This window comes from Ochotona curzoniae, unplaced genomic scaffold (assembly GCF_017591425.1).
Source record: "Ochotona curzoniae isolate NIBS_2020 unplaced genomic scaffold, NIBS_Ocur_1.0 contig_291, whole genome shotgun sequence".
In the NCBI taxonomy this organism is placed as follows: Eukaryota; Metazoa; Chordata; class Mammalia; order Lagomorpha; family Ochotonidae; genus Ochotona; species Ochotona curzoniae.
Window position 1 is genome coordinate 4,605,458 of NW_024465649.1, and position 16,704 is coordinate 4,622,161.

Here is a 16,704-nt window from a genome sequence, read left to right on the forward strand (position 1 = left end):
TGAAACTCTCCCCAAAAATAACAAACAGTACCAATATTACAAAAGTAAGACTTGAGACAGTTGAGTCATTTAAGGAAAAAAAGAATCACACAGTAGACTAGCATTCTAGATAAAAGTGGATCTCTGCAGCTTCCTAGGGAAATACACATTTCATCACTGTGGCAAAACGAGGATGTCTGCAACTGCTATATAAGCTGTCATACATCCTTAACACAGTTTTCTACAATTCAATGTTCTTTCTCTCTATCTTCAAAAGCAGAGTTGGGGCCCAAGCACACAGGCCATCCTTCACTGCCCTCTCAGGCCAAAAGCAGGAAGCTGGGTCACAAGTAGAGCAGCCAAGATTCCAATGGGCACACAGATGGAATACTGGCACTGTAAGCAGAGGATTAGCCATGGTATGGCCGCCTCTACAACCCAATTCATACCCCAACTTCTGTTGCAAACTCTTTAATGCTTTTGATTTTTCTTCCTGTCAAACCGTCAGAATCTAAAGTGTAGTGACCTTTGTGACTTTTCATGATGCCATTACACATTAGAATTTCCTGAGAAAAGCATGTGCCCACCACATTTCTCAATATTCCAAGAATATAAAATTTCTGAATACCAGCAGTAAATGCAGCTTAAAGCAAGAGCATAGTAACAGAATCTTGAAATGTGCATTCAACAGACCTGGGTGTGAACTTCAGTAGACTATCTGCACCTTATATTTAACAAAATATTTAACAGAATCACTACAACATTTTAAAGGAGTTTTTTTTTTTAATGAAAAATACTCCTTAAGTATTGTGTAAATAAATTTTATTTTATAATATGTTACTATCAGGTGATAGAAAAAGTCTGATTTTGATGTTGAGTGAAAATGGGAAGGCATCATTAAGCTCCATATGGATTATTATAATACTCTCCTAAATAGCTTCTCTGCAGGCAGTCCTTTAAGCAAATGCTACAAATGGCTGCCAAAACAATCTCAAGTTCGATGACTTACTTCTGCTCCCAATCTTCAGTCACTCATCACTTAACAGAGTTACAGTAAACTTTCAGTCATCCTTAAGATTTGTCACAATGTGACACAAATGATCAGCATAGCCCACCATGTTTCATCTATACTGACATGAAGCCTTGCTGCTCGGCTCATGCTCTCCCAACATGTTCTCCTACAGCAGACACCTGGCATGGCTATGTCTGCACACAGGAATGCCTGGGCTCAAGTCCCAGTTCTGCTCCAGGTTTCAGGCGGCATGAGATGGCTCAAGTGGTTGGGTTCCTGCCACCCACGTGGGAGATCTAAACTCTCTTCCTGCTTTGGCCCTCAACATAGACAGGCATTTGGGGAGTGAACCAGTGCATGGGAGCACTCAAGTTCGTTATTGCTCACTCTCTCATCATGTGTGTTAGCTCTCAACAACAGTATCATGTCCTTCTGAAATAATTCTTATCTTCAAAATGTAATTCCAAAGCAAATCTTCAGAACACTAAGAAAATTTAAAGGAACAGCAACTGCCTTTCTCTCTGTGCTTTACCATCTGCCTCCTCGCTTACCCATCACCTGCCAGCCTCGCCAGCCTCGAGAAAGCAGAGCTGTCAATCTGGCCAGAGCCTGAGGCACCCTGACAGTCCACATCTCACGAGGGGTACAGCAAGCGACTTAAAGGTCACCCATCAGTCAGTGGGACAGCTCTCTTCTGCTTCCATTTCCTGCCCCAACCCTGGCAGGGCCTAACTCTTCCTGTCAGACTGACTTCCTGATACTCCAGGAGGCTAGGCACACAACTAGATGACTCCCGACTTCTCTTTTAGGCCCAGGCTTTTTCTCTATTCCCAGAGGCACATGACAGCTGAATCACACAAACTTGCCAAAAGACTAATCTATAGGGTACTTTTTCTTTCAATTACTTAAATTTGACTAGTTTCCATGTTCTATTTACAAAACCACTATAATTTTGTTGCTTATCTCTGCTTATCTGAACCAGGATATCATAGAACAGAAACGGGGAAATAAAGAACATCTAACAAAAGCATGAAGCTAATGGATAATGTAGCCTGGAGCACAGGAAAAAGCCATGTACAAGAACTAGCCTCATGAATACTTCAATATGTATTAATGCCTCATGCATACAAAATGTATTCATCAGAGTTCTTCATATTTAGGAAAATGCTTTTATTCCGATCCTTAATCTTGCCCCCTGCAACCTTTGTATCTCCATATGCAAATACATAGCAGATACGTGAAATGGTCAAATTAAGTTATAATTTCCAAGTGAAAACTAAAGAAAATAAAACTGAACAAGCAAGCTAGGATATTTAGCGATTTAGACCCTTACAAATCAGCTGTTCAATTGACTGACACACAGTAGTGGCTTCCCAGGAGGGCTAGGAAGTCACCAAAAAGAAGCTACAAAGGAAATGTTTTGTATGTTGACTGGATTGTTTAAGTTTCAAACTCTAAAGAATTTAACTCAAGATTACTCATTTTACTTTCTGTGAATATCCCCTCAACCACCATGAAAAATGTTTAGAAATGAATTAGGATCTTATTATAGTTATCCATCCCTTTTTAACAAACCATTCCAAATTTAGTAATTTACAAAAACTACTGTTATTTAATTTCACCCAGTTCTATATACTGACTGGGCTTAACTGCTTTGTTTTCCACAACACTTGGTGGAGTCGCTTATGTAGCAGAGATCAGAGAAGTTCAAGTAGGGCACTGTCAGCTGATCCCTCCCATGAACTTTCAAAGAATTTCCTCTTTATGTGGTTTCTCCACGTGAGTTCTCCAATAAAATACCAGAACTGATTAGAGCTCCAAAACAGAACAAGAAGTCCCCTGTCAAACAGGTAGGCTTGGACACGACACAGCATCACTTCTGTTTCACTCCGCTAGTTAGTGTGAGGCAGAGTCAGCCGAGATTCAATGAGAAAAGAGAATCACAAGAGGAAGTTCACCCAGCACTCTCTTGCTACCACACACAGAACCTCACATACGGAAAACAAAACAAACAAAAACCCCATGGTTTATCAATTCAACAATTTGAAAATCACAACTAAGGCTTTTAACACACAAATAAAACAAAAAGTATTGAAATAAAGATGAAGATTTTCTAGAATATCAGAAATAGCCAGACATATTTTTGCTTATTAATTTTTTAAAGAGGAAGTTTATATGTCAAAAAAGCTATGCAAACAAAGGGAAAAGGAAGAAAGCAAAAGAAGATTTATTTTTATTTATATATACAGAGAGGAGGAGAGACAGAGAGGAAGGTCTTGCATCTGTTGATTCACTCCCTAAGCAGCAGCAATGACCACAGTTGTGCCGATCCGAAGCCAGGAGCCTGGATCCTCTTTCAGATCTCCCATGTGGCTGCAGGGTCCCAAAGCATTGGGCTGTTCTCCCAGGCCATAAGCTGGGAGCTGGATGAGAAGCAGGACCGCAAGGACAAAACCGGCGCCCATATGGGATCCTAGTACATGCAAGGACTTTAGCTGCTAAGCTACAACACCAGGCCCACAAGACCTTTTCAAGAAAGTAGATTCAACTTTACATTTTACCTAGTAAACCATTTCTAGATCCAATGTCATAATGAAGAACTCATATAAACTAATCCTAAATTATTTACAGTATATTCAGAGAACAGATTGAGGATCAGTGGAGAATGGCTACTAGTTACAGTTTCAAGATTTACCTCAAAATACAACACTTACAATGTTGCTTAATCTCAGTTTCCTAGTCTAAGAAAAATGAACAGCAATATCTATCTCTATCTCAGGGAGTGAAGAAACATAATGAGAAGAGAAAAAATTGTCTACTCTAAACTCCAGTGGAGAATGGGCAGTCAACATTAGTCCTTCCTACACCACCATGCTACAAGCTCTAAGAAAGGCTATATGTAACACATTTTATGGACAACCACCGCAGTTAAGGACTGACAGAAAATACCTGAACGAATGAAGACTTTAAGGGAGACTATGTCAGCGAATGGACATTGGAAGGGTTTCCTCATCCTTGGGTCGACAAGATTGACAGCATTTCAGAACTACTGAAATCACTTGGACAGAATCCTCGGAGCACGCGCCACCTCAGGAACCCTGGATTGGCATCAGGTGGCCGTTACCCATCTCCAGGTACCAGGATGGTTGGTAGGTTACATGTGGCCTCTGTCCTTATCTCTCCCACTCCTCCAGATACAGGAAGAGGAAATGGAAAATCTGGAAACAATGATTATGCCCACTTTCCCCTAACCCTCAATCTTTCCCACTCTGATCAACTATGTAAGCATCAACAAAAATAAAAATTTTAAATTAAAAAAAATTAGAATGATTTTCACCATTGGAAATCAAAGTAAAATACTACCCTATAATATAAAGTTATTGGGCTGGAGCAACAACTCAATAGGCTAATCCTCCACCTTCAAGCACCAGGATCCCATATGGGTACCAGTTCCTGTACCAGCTACTCCACTTCCAATCCAACTCCATTTATGGCCTGGGAAAGCAGCAGAAGATGGCCCAAGTAACTGGGACTCTGCATACATAGGAGACCCTGAAGAAGCTCCTAGGTCCTCACTCCAGATGGGCTCAGGTCCAGCCATGACAGCCATTTGAAGAGGAACCAGGTAGACAGAAGATCTTTCTCTCTCTGTAAATTAGTTATCCAATAAAAATAATTAAATCTTAAATAAATAAAAGTTACCTAGAACACTCATGTTTAAGAACAGTCTGTTCTTTGGAGTTGTGAGATTACCGTAATTTCACTTTGCATAGTTAAATATCTACATATAGAAAGCCACATATAAAAAACGTGTTTAGATTAAAAATAACAAGTCCCAGGATACAACTGAAATGTGTTATTGAATACTTGATACAGTAATTTTCAGACCACACTATTGAAATCTTAATTGCATAACCCATTTGTAAAGATTCAAATATTCAAAGGGAATACAAGTCTTGGAAGATTTCCTAATAGAATATACAAAAATACTAAGGAATTTCCAAAAAAATTGTAACTCAAAAACAAGTACATTACAGTTATAGGATAAAGATCAGTTTTATAATTTGTTTTTTTATACATCAACAATAGTCCAAAATGAAATTAACACTACATTGTACAATAATCTGAAAAAGAATAGATACATTTATAAAGGAGTTAAGTTCTGCACACTCAAAACTACAAATTATCATTGAACAAATTTTTAAAAGATGTAAGCAAATGCAAAGACATTCACATCAATGGACTGGAAGACTTCTTGAAAAACAATCTAACTTGGGCCCAGCGCGGTGGCGCAAGTGGTTAAAGGTCCTCGCCTTGCACGCCCGGGATCCCATATGGGCACCGGTTCTAATCCCGGCAGCCCCGCTTCCCTTCCAGCTCCCTGCCTGTGGCCTGGGAAAGCAGTCAAGGACGGCCCAAAACTTTGGGACCCTGCACCTGCGTGGGAGACCCAGAAGAGGCTCCTGGCTTCGGATCGGCATAGTATCGGCCCGTTGCACTCACTTGTGGAGTGAATCATCGGACGGAAGATCTTCCTCTCTGTCTCTCCTCTCTGTATATCCGCCTTTCCAATGAAAAAATAATAAAAATAAATCTTTTTTAAAAAAAAAAAAACAATCTAACTTGACCCACTGTTTCAATGAGCACCACTAACAAAATCCAGCTGGCTGCCTTTCTTGAAAAATAATAAAATTGGAAGATTCACTTTCCAATTTCAAATTTTACTACAAAGCTATAGTAAAATCAGGACAATATGGAACTGATATAAGGATAGACATACAGGCAAATGGAATCGAATTCAGAGTCCAAGAATAAACAAATACATCCACAGACACCTGACCTTAGATAAAATGACAAATCATATAGTGAAGAAATAATACTCTTTTCAAGAAATGATGCTGGGATAATTAAATAGTTCACACAAACGAATAGCTAGACCCCCATCTCACACCATATGCATAAACTAAGTTAAAATGAATCAAACATATAAACATAACAGCTAAAAATACAAAAGGAAACATAGGTAAAAACTTTCATGATCTCTATTTAGGCAACAGTTTATTTGCTATGACAAGGTAACCAAATAAAAAATAGTTAAATTACACTTCACCAGAATTAGTGCTTGAAAGGACACTATCAAGAAAGTGAAATGGAAACCCATAAGTGAGAGAAAATATTTGAAAATCATTTATTGCTAAGGGATTTATACCTAACATACATGAGGAGAATTCTCACAACATTAAATTAAAAATTAGGAGGTGAATATAAATTTCTCCAAAGAAAACATGTAACTGGCCAGTAAGGACATAAAAAGATGTCCAACGTAACAGTCACCAGGAAAATGTAAATCAAACCCACAGCATGATACCACTTCACACCTACTACATTAGCTCTAACAAAAACGATGAATAAGTAAATGTTGATGAGGATGTAGATAAATTTAAACCTTCTAACATTGCTGGTGGAAATGAGCTTGTACAGCCACTTCAGAGAACAATTTATAATTCCTCAAAAACTTACGCTGAAGAGTTAACATGCAGTTCGGTATTTCCCACTCCTGGTAGATGCTCAAGAAAAATAAAAGCAATTCACACAAAAAATTGTCCATAAATATTCAGAGCAACTTTACTTACCAACAGCTAAAAAGTAGAAGCAACTCAAATGTTTATTAACTGATAAATGGTAAGCAAAATAGGGACCTGCCATACAAACATTCACTTTTTAAACACTTACTCAATATGTTTAAAAAACCCTTAGGCACATGCTACAGGAGTGGGCCTTGAAAACAGACCGATTTCTAGGGGCTGGAAGGACAAAGGGAACAGGAAGCTGCTGCTAATGGACACAGGGCTGCTTCTGCAGGTAAGAAAGGCACTCTAGAACTAGTGATGACAGCTGCACAACAGTGCAGAAATTAAAAACCACTGAGCTGTGCGTTTTTTCAAACTGACAGAAATGTTGAAATAGTAATTTAGAAGGGTTCATTTATAGTATGTGAAATTTCATTTTTAAAAAAAAATGTTCAGAACTTTCAAAAGGCAATGTCATGTTATAGCCAAGTTATAGATTGCTGCACAACCAGCAAGCCCCAACTTCCAGTGGACCAGTAGCCAAGTTCAACCATGTTTACCTTAATCTGCATTTTCAAAAGCTTCTACTGAATTTTATTATTATTTCTATTTTTTTGTTGTTGTTAAAAAAAGAAAAAAAAAACCACTTCTTGTTGAAACCAGTTCTCCCCAAGTACTTTTCCATCTTGAGGGTTTCTACATCTCCAATTTGTTTCCAGCCTGAAAGGGGGTCTCAAAAAAGTCACCCCATAATCCTTACTGGCTTTATTGGCAAACCAAAAGGAACCAAGTTGAAAATTACAGACTGAAAACAGTTTGGTTTAGCAGTTAAGAAATCTGTTAGGATGCCACGTCCCAGCGCAAACCCAAGTACCTACACACAACCCCTGTCTCCAACTCATGGTTCCAGCTTCCTGTTAATGCAGAGCCCGGGAGGCAGCAGTAACAGCTCCAGCAGCTGGACTCCCCTACCGATGACCTGCACCAGCCTCCTGGCTCCTGCTTGGCTCGGCTCCAGCCGAGGCAGGCAATGGGAGAGTGAGACAGGAGATCACAGTTCACATTCATACTCTGTGTGTTCTTCTCTCAAAGAAATAACTAAACGGGCCTGAGGGCACATTTAGGGCACCTGTGCATAAACTTTATACCATCTGCTTTCTATATTCCAAAGTCTATTTTGCTAATATCCTGGTTCAGATACGAAGCCAACTGAAACGAATTGAACAGCTGAGGCAGTTATCATCACCTGAATAAATTCTATCTCCTTTGGCTGGAATGTTAAGTACATGAGCCATGAAGAAAGACATCAATATTCTCTCTCAAATTTAAAAATAAGAGCTGTTGCTGTGGCAGAGCAGGTTAAGACAACATGTGATGGGGCCCGGCGCAACAGCATAGTGGTCAAACCCTCGCCTTGCACGTGCCAGGATCCCATATGGTCGTTGGTTCTAATCCCAGTGGCCCCGCTTCCTATCCAGCTCCCTGCTTGTGGCCTGGAACAGCAGTCAAGTACAGCCCAAAGCCTTGGGACCTGCACCTGTGTGGGAGACCCAGAAGAGCTTCTGGCTCCTGGCTTCGGATTGGCTTGACTCCAGCCATTGCAGACACTTGGGGAGTGAACCATCAGATAGAAGGTCTTCCCCTCTGTCTCTCCTCCTCTCTGTATATTTGCCTTTCTAATAAAAATAAATAAATCTGGGCCCGGCGGCATGGCCTAGCGGCTAAAGTCCTCGCCTTGAACACCCCGGGATCCCATATGGGTGCCAGTTCTTATCCCAGCAGCTCCACTTCCCATCTGCTCCCTGCTTGTGGCCTGGGAAAGCAGTCAAGGATGGCCCAATGCTTTGGGATTCTGCACCCACGTGGGATACCCAGAAGAGGTTCCTGGTTCCCAGCTTCAGATCGGCATAGCATCAGCCGTTGTGCTCACTTGGGGAGTGAATTATCGGATGGAAGATATTTCTCTCTGGCTCTCCTCCTCTCTGTATATCTGACTTTGTAATAAAAATAAATAAATCTTTTTTTAAAATGTTAAAAAAAAGAGACCACATGTGATGCCCATCACCTATAGGTACCAGTTCAAGTTCCGGCTGCTTCACTTCCCATCCAGCTTCCTGCTAATGCATATGGAAGAACCGTGGAAGGTGGCCAAGTGCTTGAACCTCTGCACTCAAATGGAAAATCCAGATGAAGCTCCTGGCTCCTTGGCCCAAGGACAGTCATCAAGTCCATTTGGAGAGGAAACCAGCAGACAAAATTTCTGTGTCTCTCTCTCTTTCTCTCTCTGTGTAGCCCTGACTCTCAGATAAAATAAATAAATCTTTAAAAAAGTCAAAAGCAAAAAAGAATACTTCAAAGTATGCTTAACTTTCCAAGTAATCTTTATGATGACATTTAGCTCTTTGGTCAGAAAATAATCTTACCTATATTCCTTACAGAAATATTTCAAAGCATCTCATTTGTTATCAGGTACTTAGAAAAGATGGCACTTATCTTTAAATATTTCTTCAGATTCATGAAATTACTTACTATATTTCATGTTGTTCCAAGCAGATATAAATTTGGTTTTCAGTTTGTCAACTTCATCTGTTCCTGTGGCCTCCATATTCACATTCTAAAGAAAAAGCCATCACTTGATTGCATTCTTCTGCAGAGTTTAATCTTTTGTACTGACTTTAAAAAAGAAAAATATAAAAACAGATACATTAACTGTGTGATACTGCTACAGTTACCTAAGGGAATAAATATAAATTTGAACTGGACATGAGCAAATAAATTTCTTAGAAACAGAAAACAGAATCCTAACTTTATAGACAATAATCTTATAAGGAAAGATACAGTTTTAATTACAAGAAACTCTCACTACCAAATATCTAACAATAAAATTATCCCACAATATCAAATAACCCATCAACAGCTAAGACCATCTAAGTAAGAACTTGCAAGACTTGTCTTATTTTTAATTAGAGAAAGTTATCTGAAATCTTATTTTTAAAAAAGAAAGAAAAAACTTGACTTTCTATAGAACGGAAAGTCACAATTGTATCAAGTTACTATTTCCATATGACTGCTAGGGTCTCCCTGACTACCCTCCCCTAACCTCAAAACTAGCTCTCAGAAAAACGTATGTCTTCATCTATCACATATTATCACTCTAAATTGTAACTACTTCTTTTATAAACTTGATATTAAATTTTATTACTGTCATTAAATTCTACCTGGCATGAGTCACTGACTGGGCAAAAATACTCAAGCGAGGTATATTACTAGCAACACTCTCATTATGATTAGATTTTCTTAAACTGACAATGGAAATGAAAAAATTTTTTTCAAGAAAGCTACATACATAATTTCAAGAAATCTGAGAAAGAAGGAAAAGAGCTTATAAAATATATGCATTATTTTGTGCTAATGTTGTGGTAGAGTGGACTGAGCCACCTAATGCCAGCATCCCCTGAGGGCACTGGTTCAAGTGGTGGCTGCTCTACTTCTAATCTAGCTCCCTGCCAAAGCACCTGAGAAAACAGCAGAAAATGGCCCAAGTACGTGGGTCCGTGTCACTCACATGAAAGACCTGGATGAACTTACAGGCTCCTGGTTTCCACTTGATCCACCCACAGCCCTTGTGGCCATTTGGGGAATGAAACAGTGGACATCATAAGAGCTCTTTCTTTGACTCTCCCTCCATCTTTCTGCATTTCACATAAAAACACATCTTTTGAAAAAAACATTAACAAATAATCTCTCAGAGCTCCCAGGTGGCAGGGCCTGTGTCATGTAGGTCAGCCTGTCCCTGTGTGCGACTTGGGTCTGGATGGAGGCCTGGGTCCATCAGCCTGCCATGTGCCTGGACCCAGGTGGATCGGCTTGTCCCAGGGCAGGGGCTCTGATCTGAAGACCTGAGCCTATCTGCCTGCCGGGTGCTCAGAGCCTGAGAGAGCCGGCTAGCCCCGGCTCTGAGCTCCCAGGCAGCAGAGCTTGGGCCAAGTGGCCCAAGGGATTCACCCAGCAACACTGGAGCCCACGCCATCTGGCAGTGGGAACTTGAGGGGGAAACACAAGGACCATTAAGGTTCAGACCAAAGCACTAGCCCTTGTGGGATAGCAGAGCTGTGGTATTTAGTATTGACCAATGCCAAATACCACTCACCGGTACACACGAAAGCTAGGGCTGGGAGCCTACCTGGCAGGGCTAGATAACATTACTCACCAACAAGAGTTGAAACAGGATGGATAACGTCAGGCTGGGCCATAGCACTAACCAGCATACAAGTGAACTAGGTCTGGGGACAGATTCTGTGGGGGTATGTGGGGCCACCCCTATGATCTGCAACGTTAGCTGGTTTGCTTGGAGCTGGGGGTTGTGACAGACTGGGCTAGGAATGACCATGCAACTCTCAGACACTCTTGGGTACTGGGCTTGGGCACAGTCTAGGTTTTCCAGAATGCAGCACCTATAAAGACACCCAAGAATATGGTGTGGGGCAGGCCAGGCCACAGCATCCACCCCTCATAATATGCAGGACAGAGGGAGTAGTCTACGACCAGTAAGGGTCTAGGACCCACTGGCATGAGCGAAAGCAAGGTCTAGGAATGGGTCTGGTGGGGGAACTAAGGAAACTCCCTTGATGGACCATTGCTCCCACCAGAGAGCATGTGATTGAGGCCTGGGTATTGGTCAGACCAGGCAGGGTACCCAACCTGTCCACATATGTGTAGGGTGGTTTTGGAATGGGTTAACCAGGGAGGGCCAGGTCAACCCTAGCTGACTGGCAAGTGCAGTAGCCAGGCTGAAACATGGGACATGTTAGGTTAGGCTACGCTATCACAATTGCTGGTTTGCATGAGTCAGGGATGGAAGTGGACTGAGCAGGGCCAGGCTGTAGAACTTGGCACCAAGAGTTGGGACTGTGGGTGGGACGGGTCATGACAGGCTGCAGCATCTGGTGGCAAAGGCCAAGACAGGAGATGGGCTATGCAGAGCTGGGTCACAGCATCCACTCACATACATAAGATCTGGAGCTGCAAACAGACCTGGTTGGGGAGCTAAGAGGATGCACCAGCTAGGTTGTGCTTCCCACTGATGAACACAAGAGGGCAGCATAGGGGTGGTGGTCTGGACTGAACATGGCTGCAGTCTCCCTTGGCATGGGTATGGACAGGCTCTGGGACTTGCTCCTAGTCCTAGCATTTCCCAGCAACCCGCCTGCCCTTATTCTGGCTCATGCCTGTACCAGTAGATACAGTCAGATACCCCAGCCTGGCTCTCTCCCTAAACTAGTCCGCGTGTAGGTCAACAGATGTTGTAGTCCTGTCCGGCCAGGTCTGCCCCGAGTTCCAGCTCTCAGGCTCACCAGCAGGAGCAGTGGCCCAACAGTGTGGGTGTAGAATGAGCTGGGCTGGGTTTCCACTCTCACTGGGCCAGATAAGAACTGCATCAGGGTGTGGACAAGGACTAGCTGGGCTGTAACATGCAACAGTAAGAACCAGGTTGGGTATGGGCCAGTTGCGCAAGGCCACTGTTCTTGCCAGGACAGGAGATAAGTTAACCTAGGCCAAGAACCCACTGGTGTGCACAGGATCTGCCACTGAGAGGAGCTTGGGGAACTCCTTTGTTGGGGCACAGACCATGCAGGTGAACACAAAAATCAAATTGAGCAGCTCAATTTGTAGCAGACCAGGCTACAGTACCTGCCAGCATACATGTGGCTCAGGTATGGGGGTGGACCAGGCTGGGACAGTTCATTACACCTACTGGCATATCTGAGAACTGGGCTGGGATGCAGGACAGGCTGGGTTTGGCTGCATCACCAGCCAGTTCACATTTGGGTCAGGACTGGGGGCTGGGTTGGGCAGTAGCTCCAGCCAGCATGAGCTAGAATAGGGCAAAACAGGCCAGGCTAGGCTGCAGCACTCACCAGCAAATGCAAAGGTGAGATGGGCCAGGCTAGACAGAACCACTGCACTCACCAGCACACACGAGACTGGAACAGGGGAGTGAGTCTGGTAGGGGAGTAGGGGAGTCTGGGGAGCCCCCGATGGTCCACTGCTCAGCTTGGCTGAGCTAGGCTGGGCTAGGCTGGGCTAGGCTGTAGCATTCACCAGCATAAGCTGGAACTGGGGGCAACTAGGATGAGCCAGGCTGTAGCACATGCTGGTAGATGCCGAGGTGACATGAGCCATGACAGTTTGGGCTGCAGCACCCACCAGCACATGTAAAATCCTAAAGGGGAGCAAGCCCCAGTGGGGGAGCTGTGAGGGATCTCCTGTTGGGCCTCTGCTCCTGCTGGTGAGCCTGAGAGCTGGAACTCGGGGCAGAAGAGGTTGGGCAGGACTACAACATCTGTTGGCCTACATGCGGACTAAGTTAGGGAGAGAGCCAGGCTGGGGTATCTGACTGTATCTACTGGTACAGGCATGAGCCAGAATAAGGGCAGGCGGGTTGCTGGGAAGTGCTGGGACTGGAAGAAACTCCTGTCGAGCTAGACTGCAGAATATCCTGGACAATGCAATATCCAGGGCAGGGAGTGGGTCCACAGTAGGGTGTGGGCTCCTCTCTGATGGGCTGCAATGCCCACTGGTGAGCATGAGAACCAGGACTGGGGGCGGGCCTGGCTGCTGTGGCACGAGTGTAGCCTGGAGAGTGGAATCAGTTGGGTTGAGTTAGGCTTCAATGCTCAATAATGTGTAAGAGATCTCAATGGCATGTGGGGCAGACTGGACCAGTCCACTGCACATGCTGGCAGGCACAGGAACCAGAGCAGGAAGGCCAGTCCAGATGTCTCTCTAACTGGGCTGCAACTTCCACTATGGCACGTGGAGGTGAAGCATGTGTTGGGCTGGAACGGGCAGGGCTGGGCTGGGCTGGGCTGTAGCACATACTGGATTGCTGAGTACGGAGGGCAAAACAAACTGATCAACTACCCCAGTGAAGCTTGACAACAAATACCTGAGCTAATGAAGACTCCAAGGTGGACAATGACAACCAATCGACCTTGGAAGTATTTCCTCATCCGTGGAGCAGCAAGAGCAGCAGCATCTCAGAACTATTGAAACCACATAGGCAGAACCCTCAGAAAATGCTCCACAATGGGGAACTTGGGATGACATTGGGTGGCAGTTCCCATCCCTGGGGTAACATGGCAGCTGGGAGGTTGGGCATAGTTTCTAGAAAAGCAGCCGAGGATAACCCAAAGCCTTGGGACCCTGCACCCACGTGGGAGACCCAGAAGAAGCTCCTGATTTCAGATTGGCTCAGCTCCGGACACTGCAGCAGTTGGGAGTGAACCAGTATAGGGAAGATCTTTGACTCTCCTTCACTCTCTAAATCTGACTTTCCAACAAAAATGTCTTTAAACAAAATAAATTTTAAAAAATACTTCTGCTGTCATTGTTCTATACAGTGGATAACAAAAATAAAACTATCAATATATAAACCAAAAATAAGCTGCTGGGAGTTTAATAATTCAGTATAGCTACTTTTCATGTAATGAAAAGTGAGTTCTATTCTTCCATAAACAATTAAATCTATTTATATAACAAAAATTCAAATGATTGTTCCTAAAAATCTTAACTTCAGCTTAATTAGACATTTTCAAGCCATGTTGGAAAGTGTTGTACAATGAGACACTGCTTCAAGGAATAACCAAAAATTCATAATAAAGAAGGGATGGCACTGTGGTATCATGAGCTAGGCTGCCACCTGCAGTGCCAGCATCCCATATCAGAGCACAATCTGAGTCCTGGCTGTTCTGATGCTGATCCAGCTCCCTGCTGGCACTCTTGGGAAAGCAGTGGAACATGCTCCAAATGCTTGTGCCCCACCAACCACGAGGGAGACCTAGCTGGAGTTCCAGGCTCCTGGCTTCCCCGACCACATCCTGCAATCTGGATTAGCCCTGCTGCTGCTGCCACTGGGGAGTGCACCAGCAGATGCAAGTTTCTCTACCTCCCACCAACTCTGGTCTTCCCTCCCTCTCTGTCTCTCCTTCTCTTTCTTCCTCCCCTTTTCTTCCTTATTCTGTCACTCTTTCAAAATACATTTTAAATTCCTAATGAGATGACTTCCTTATCACATTAAAAGAAACATTATAAAATTACAGTAAAGATAGATAATTTAATCAGTAGTGCTGGAATGATAGGCTAGCCAGTTTAAGGACTACAACTGGATGAGTATCTCACAAATTATGAATTGTTGATGAATCAAATATTTAGGTACAAATGCAAACACAAGATAACCATGTGCATACCCAAAGAAAGAAACATAGATCAAAATTTTAAAATAATCTTTAAGAAAGTCTTTTATAGTATGCAAAAACCAAAAATCAGAAAGAAAAACATAATCGCATAACAACAAAAACTTCTGTAGGAAAAGCAGAAAAACAACACGAACAAGTCTGAGTTACAGTCCATCAATCAGGAAAAAAACTGATACATATCACCATATCCAAAGGGCCAATTTTCCTAGCACACAAAAACTGCTCATAAACCAATAAGGAAAAACAAGCTCAAATGAAAAAACAATATGTAATTAGAAAGAGGAAAAGGCCAATAAACTTGAAAATCTTGGCACCATAGAAACATGTTTTAAAAAGTTATCTTTTGTCATCATTTTCAAGAGATAAAATTGACAAGCTGAGAAGACACATGTTTTCCATAATTATTTCTGAAAGAATAAACTCCTGATGACGAGGAATGTGTATTGACCACTAACTATCTATTACATTATCACACCTAACAGAGCTGACACACAGCAACATAATTATCTGCTGATGCCTAAATTATGGCACATGCATGTTATGATGAACTACATCAATATTTACCACTGCCAAAATGATATTCGTGGGACCAGCATGATGGCTTTTCAGACTAATCCTCCACCTGCAGTGCTGGCATCCCATATACGTGCTGGTTCAAGTGCAGGCTGCTCCACTTGGGATCCAGCTCCCTGTCTATTGCCTGGGAAAGCAGCAGAGAATGGCTCAAGGGCTTGAGGTCCCTGCACCCCCATGGGAAACCTGGAAGAAACTCCTAGCTTCTGCCTTCAGATTGGCACAGCTCCAGTCATAATAACAATTTGGGAAATGAACCAACAGATGGAAAATCTCTCTTTCTCTCTCTCTCTGGGTAATCTGCCTCTCAGATAAAATAGATAAATCTTTAAAAAAATACTCAGGATATGAAATGAGGGAGGGAAGGAGAGAATAACAATATAATTCATGCACACATAAGCATAAATTTTATGTGTATGTATATATGTGTATATAATATGTGTAGTCCCACACACACCCACAAATTAGCATGAAACAATAGCTGTGATACCTATAATGTTAAATTGGAAAGTTCTAAGTAACAAAACTTCTATTTTGATGTTTTGTGAATTCCTGTTACTAACAAAGTTGTTCACCTTGAACTTCTTCTAAAATAACAAAACTATCAAAAATTACAATGCCCAAATGAAAAATTTAGTACTCAAAATTACAAATCACCCAAGGTTATTTCAAACTCTAAAAATACAACCAAAAGTATTCAACTAAGAAATTTACAGGAAAGACCTTCTATTATGGTAATTCTTAACAGATAACAGATTAAAATATTATTCAGGCACTTTAATTCTTTTCCTTTTTAAGAAGAAGAACTCTTTTCTTGTGGTTCTTAGATACCAGATTCAGCCACGTAGTCATGTGGAAACCTACTTCCTTAATTTAATTTCTCAGGGTAGCTTAGGCTAACCAGAATGACAGGGAGGATTATTTCTTGTTAATTCACAATTTTTTAATTTTCCCTTAAAATAAGTATGGTGAGACTTTGCAAGAAAAGAACAAACTAATATTTCAGCACACTCAGTCCTTTAAAATATTTTCTTTATATCTCCATGAGATGAAGAAATGAAAAACAAGACAAATAAGAGACAAACAAAACAAAAATCTACTACAAATGAGGAAACCACAATAAACTTCAAGGGTAACAGTCTCAACACAAAATTTTAAAATTATTCTCACTGAGAAACCCCCCTTCAAAAAAACTTCCCTAGATTAAAAGCTATCTATTAGAATTCATTTGTCTACACAGTGACCATTTTGCAGTGTATTTCCATCCCTGTAATATCTAAAACGCCTGGTTTAACTACCCTCACAATTAAAA

At 42.1% G+C, this 16,704-nt stretch overlaps 1 protein-coding gene across 7 annotated transcripts in view; it reads right to left on the bottom strand.

Moving 5' to 3' along the window:
* The window catches only part of ATG4C (autophagy related 4C cysteine peptidase), a 77,427-nt gene that overhangs the window by 49,470 nt on the left and 11,253 nt on the right, over positions 1 to 16,704 (bottom strand). For 5 of the 7 annotated variants that reach the window (XM_040978435.1, XM_040978434.1, XM_040978433.1 and 2 more), the window contains one exon: positions 9,091 to 9,234. In XM_040978435.1, coding sequence (XP_040834369.1) covers positions 9,091 to 9,166 — 76 coding nt within the window. In that variant the 5' untranslated portion in view covers positions 9,167 to 9,234. Of the gene's footprint in view, positions 1 to 9,090; positions 9,248 to 13,510; positions 13,526 to 16,704 lie in introns of those variants that run through there. The other 2 variants (XM_040978436.1, XM_040978432.1) reach the window with 2 other exon arrangements.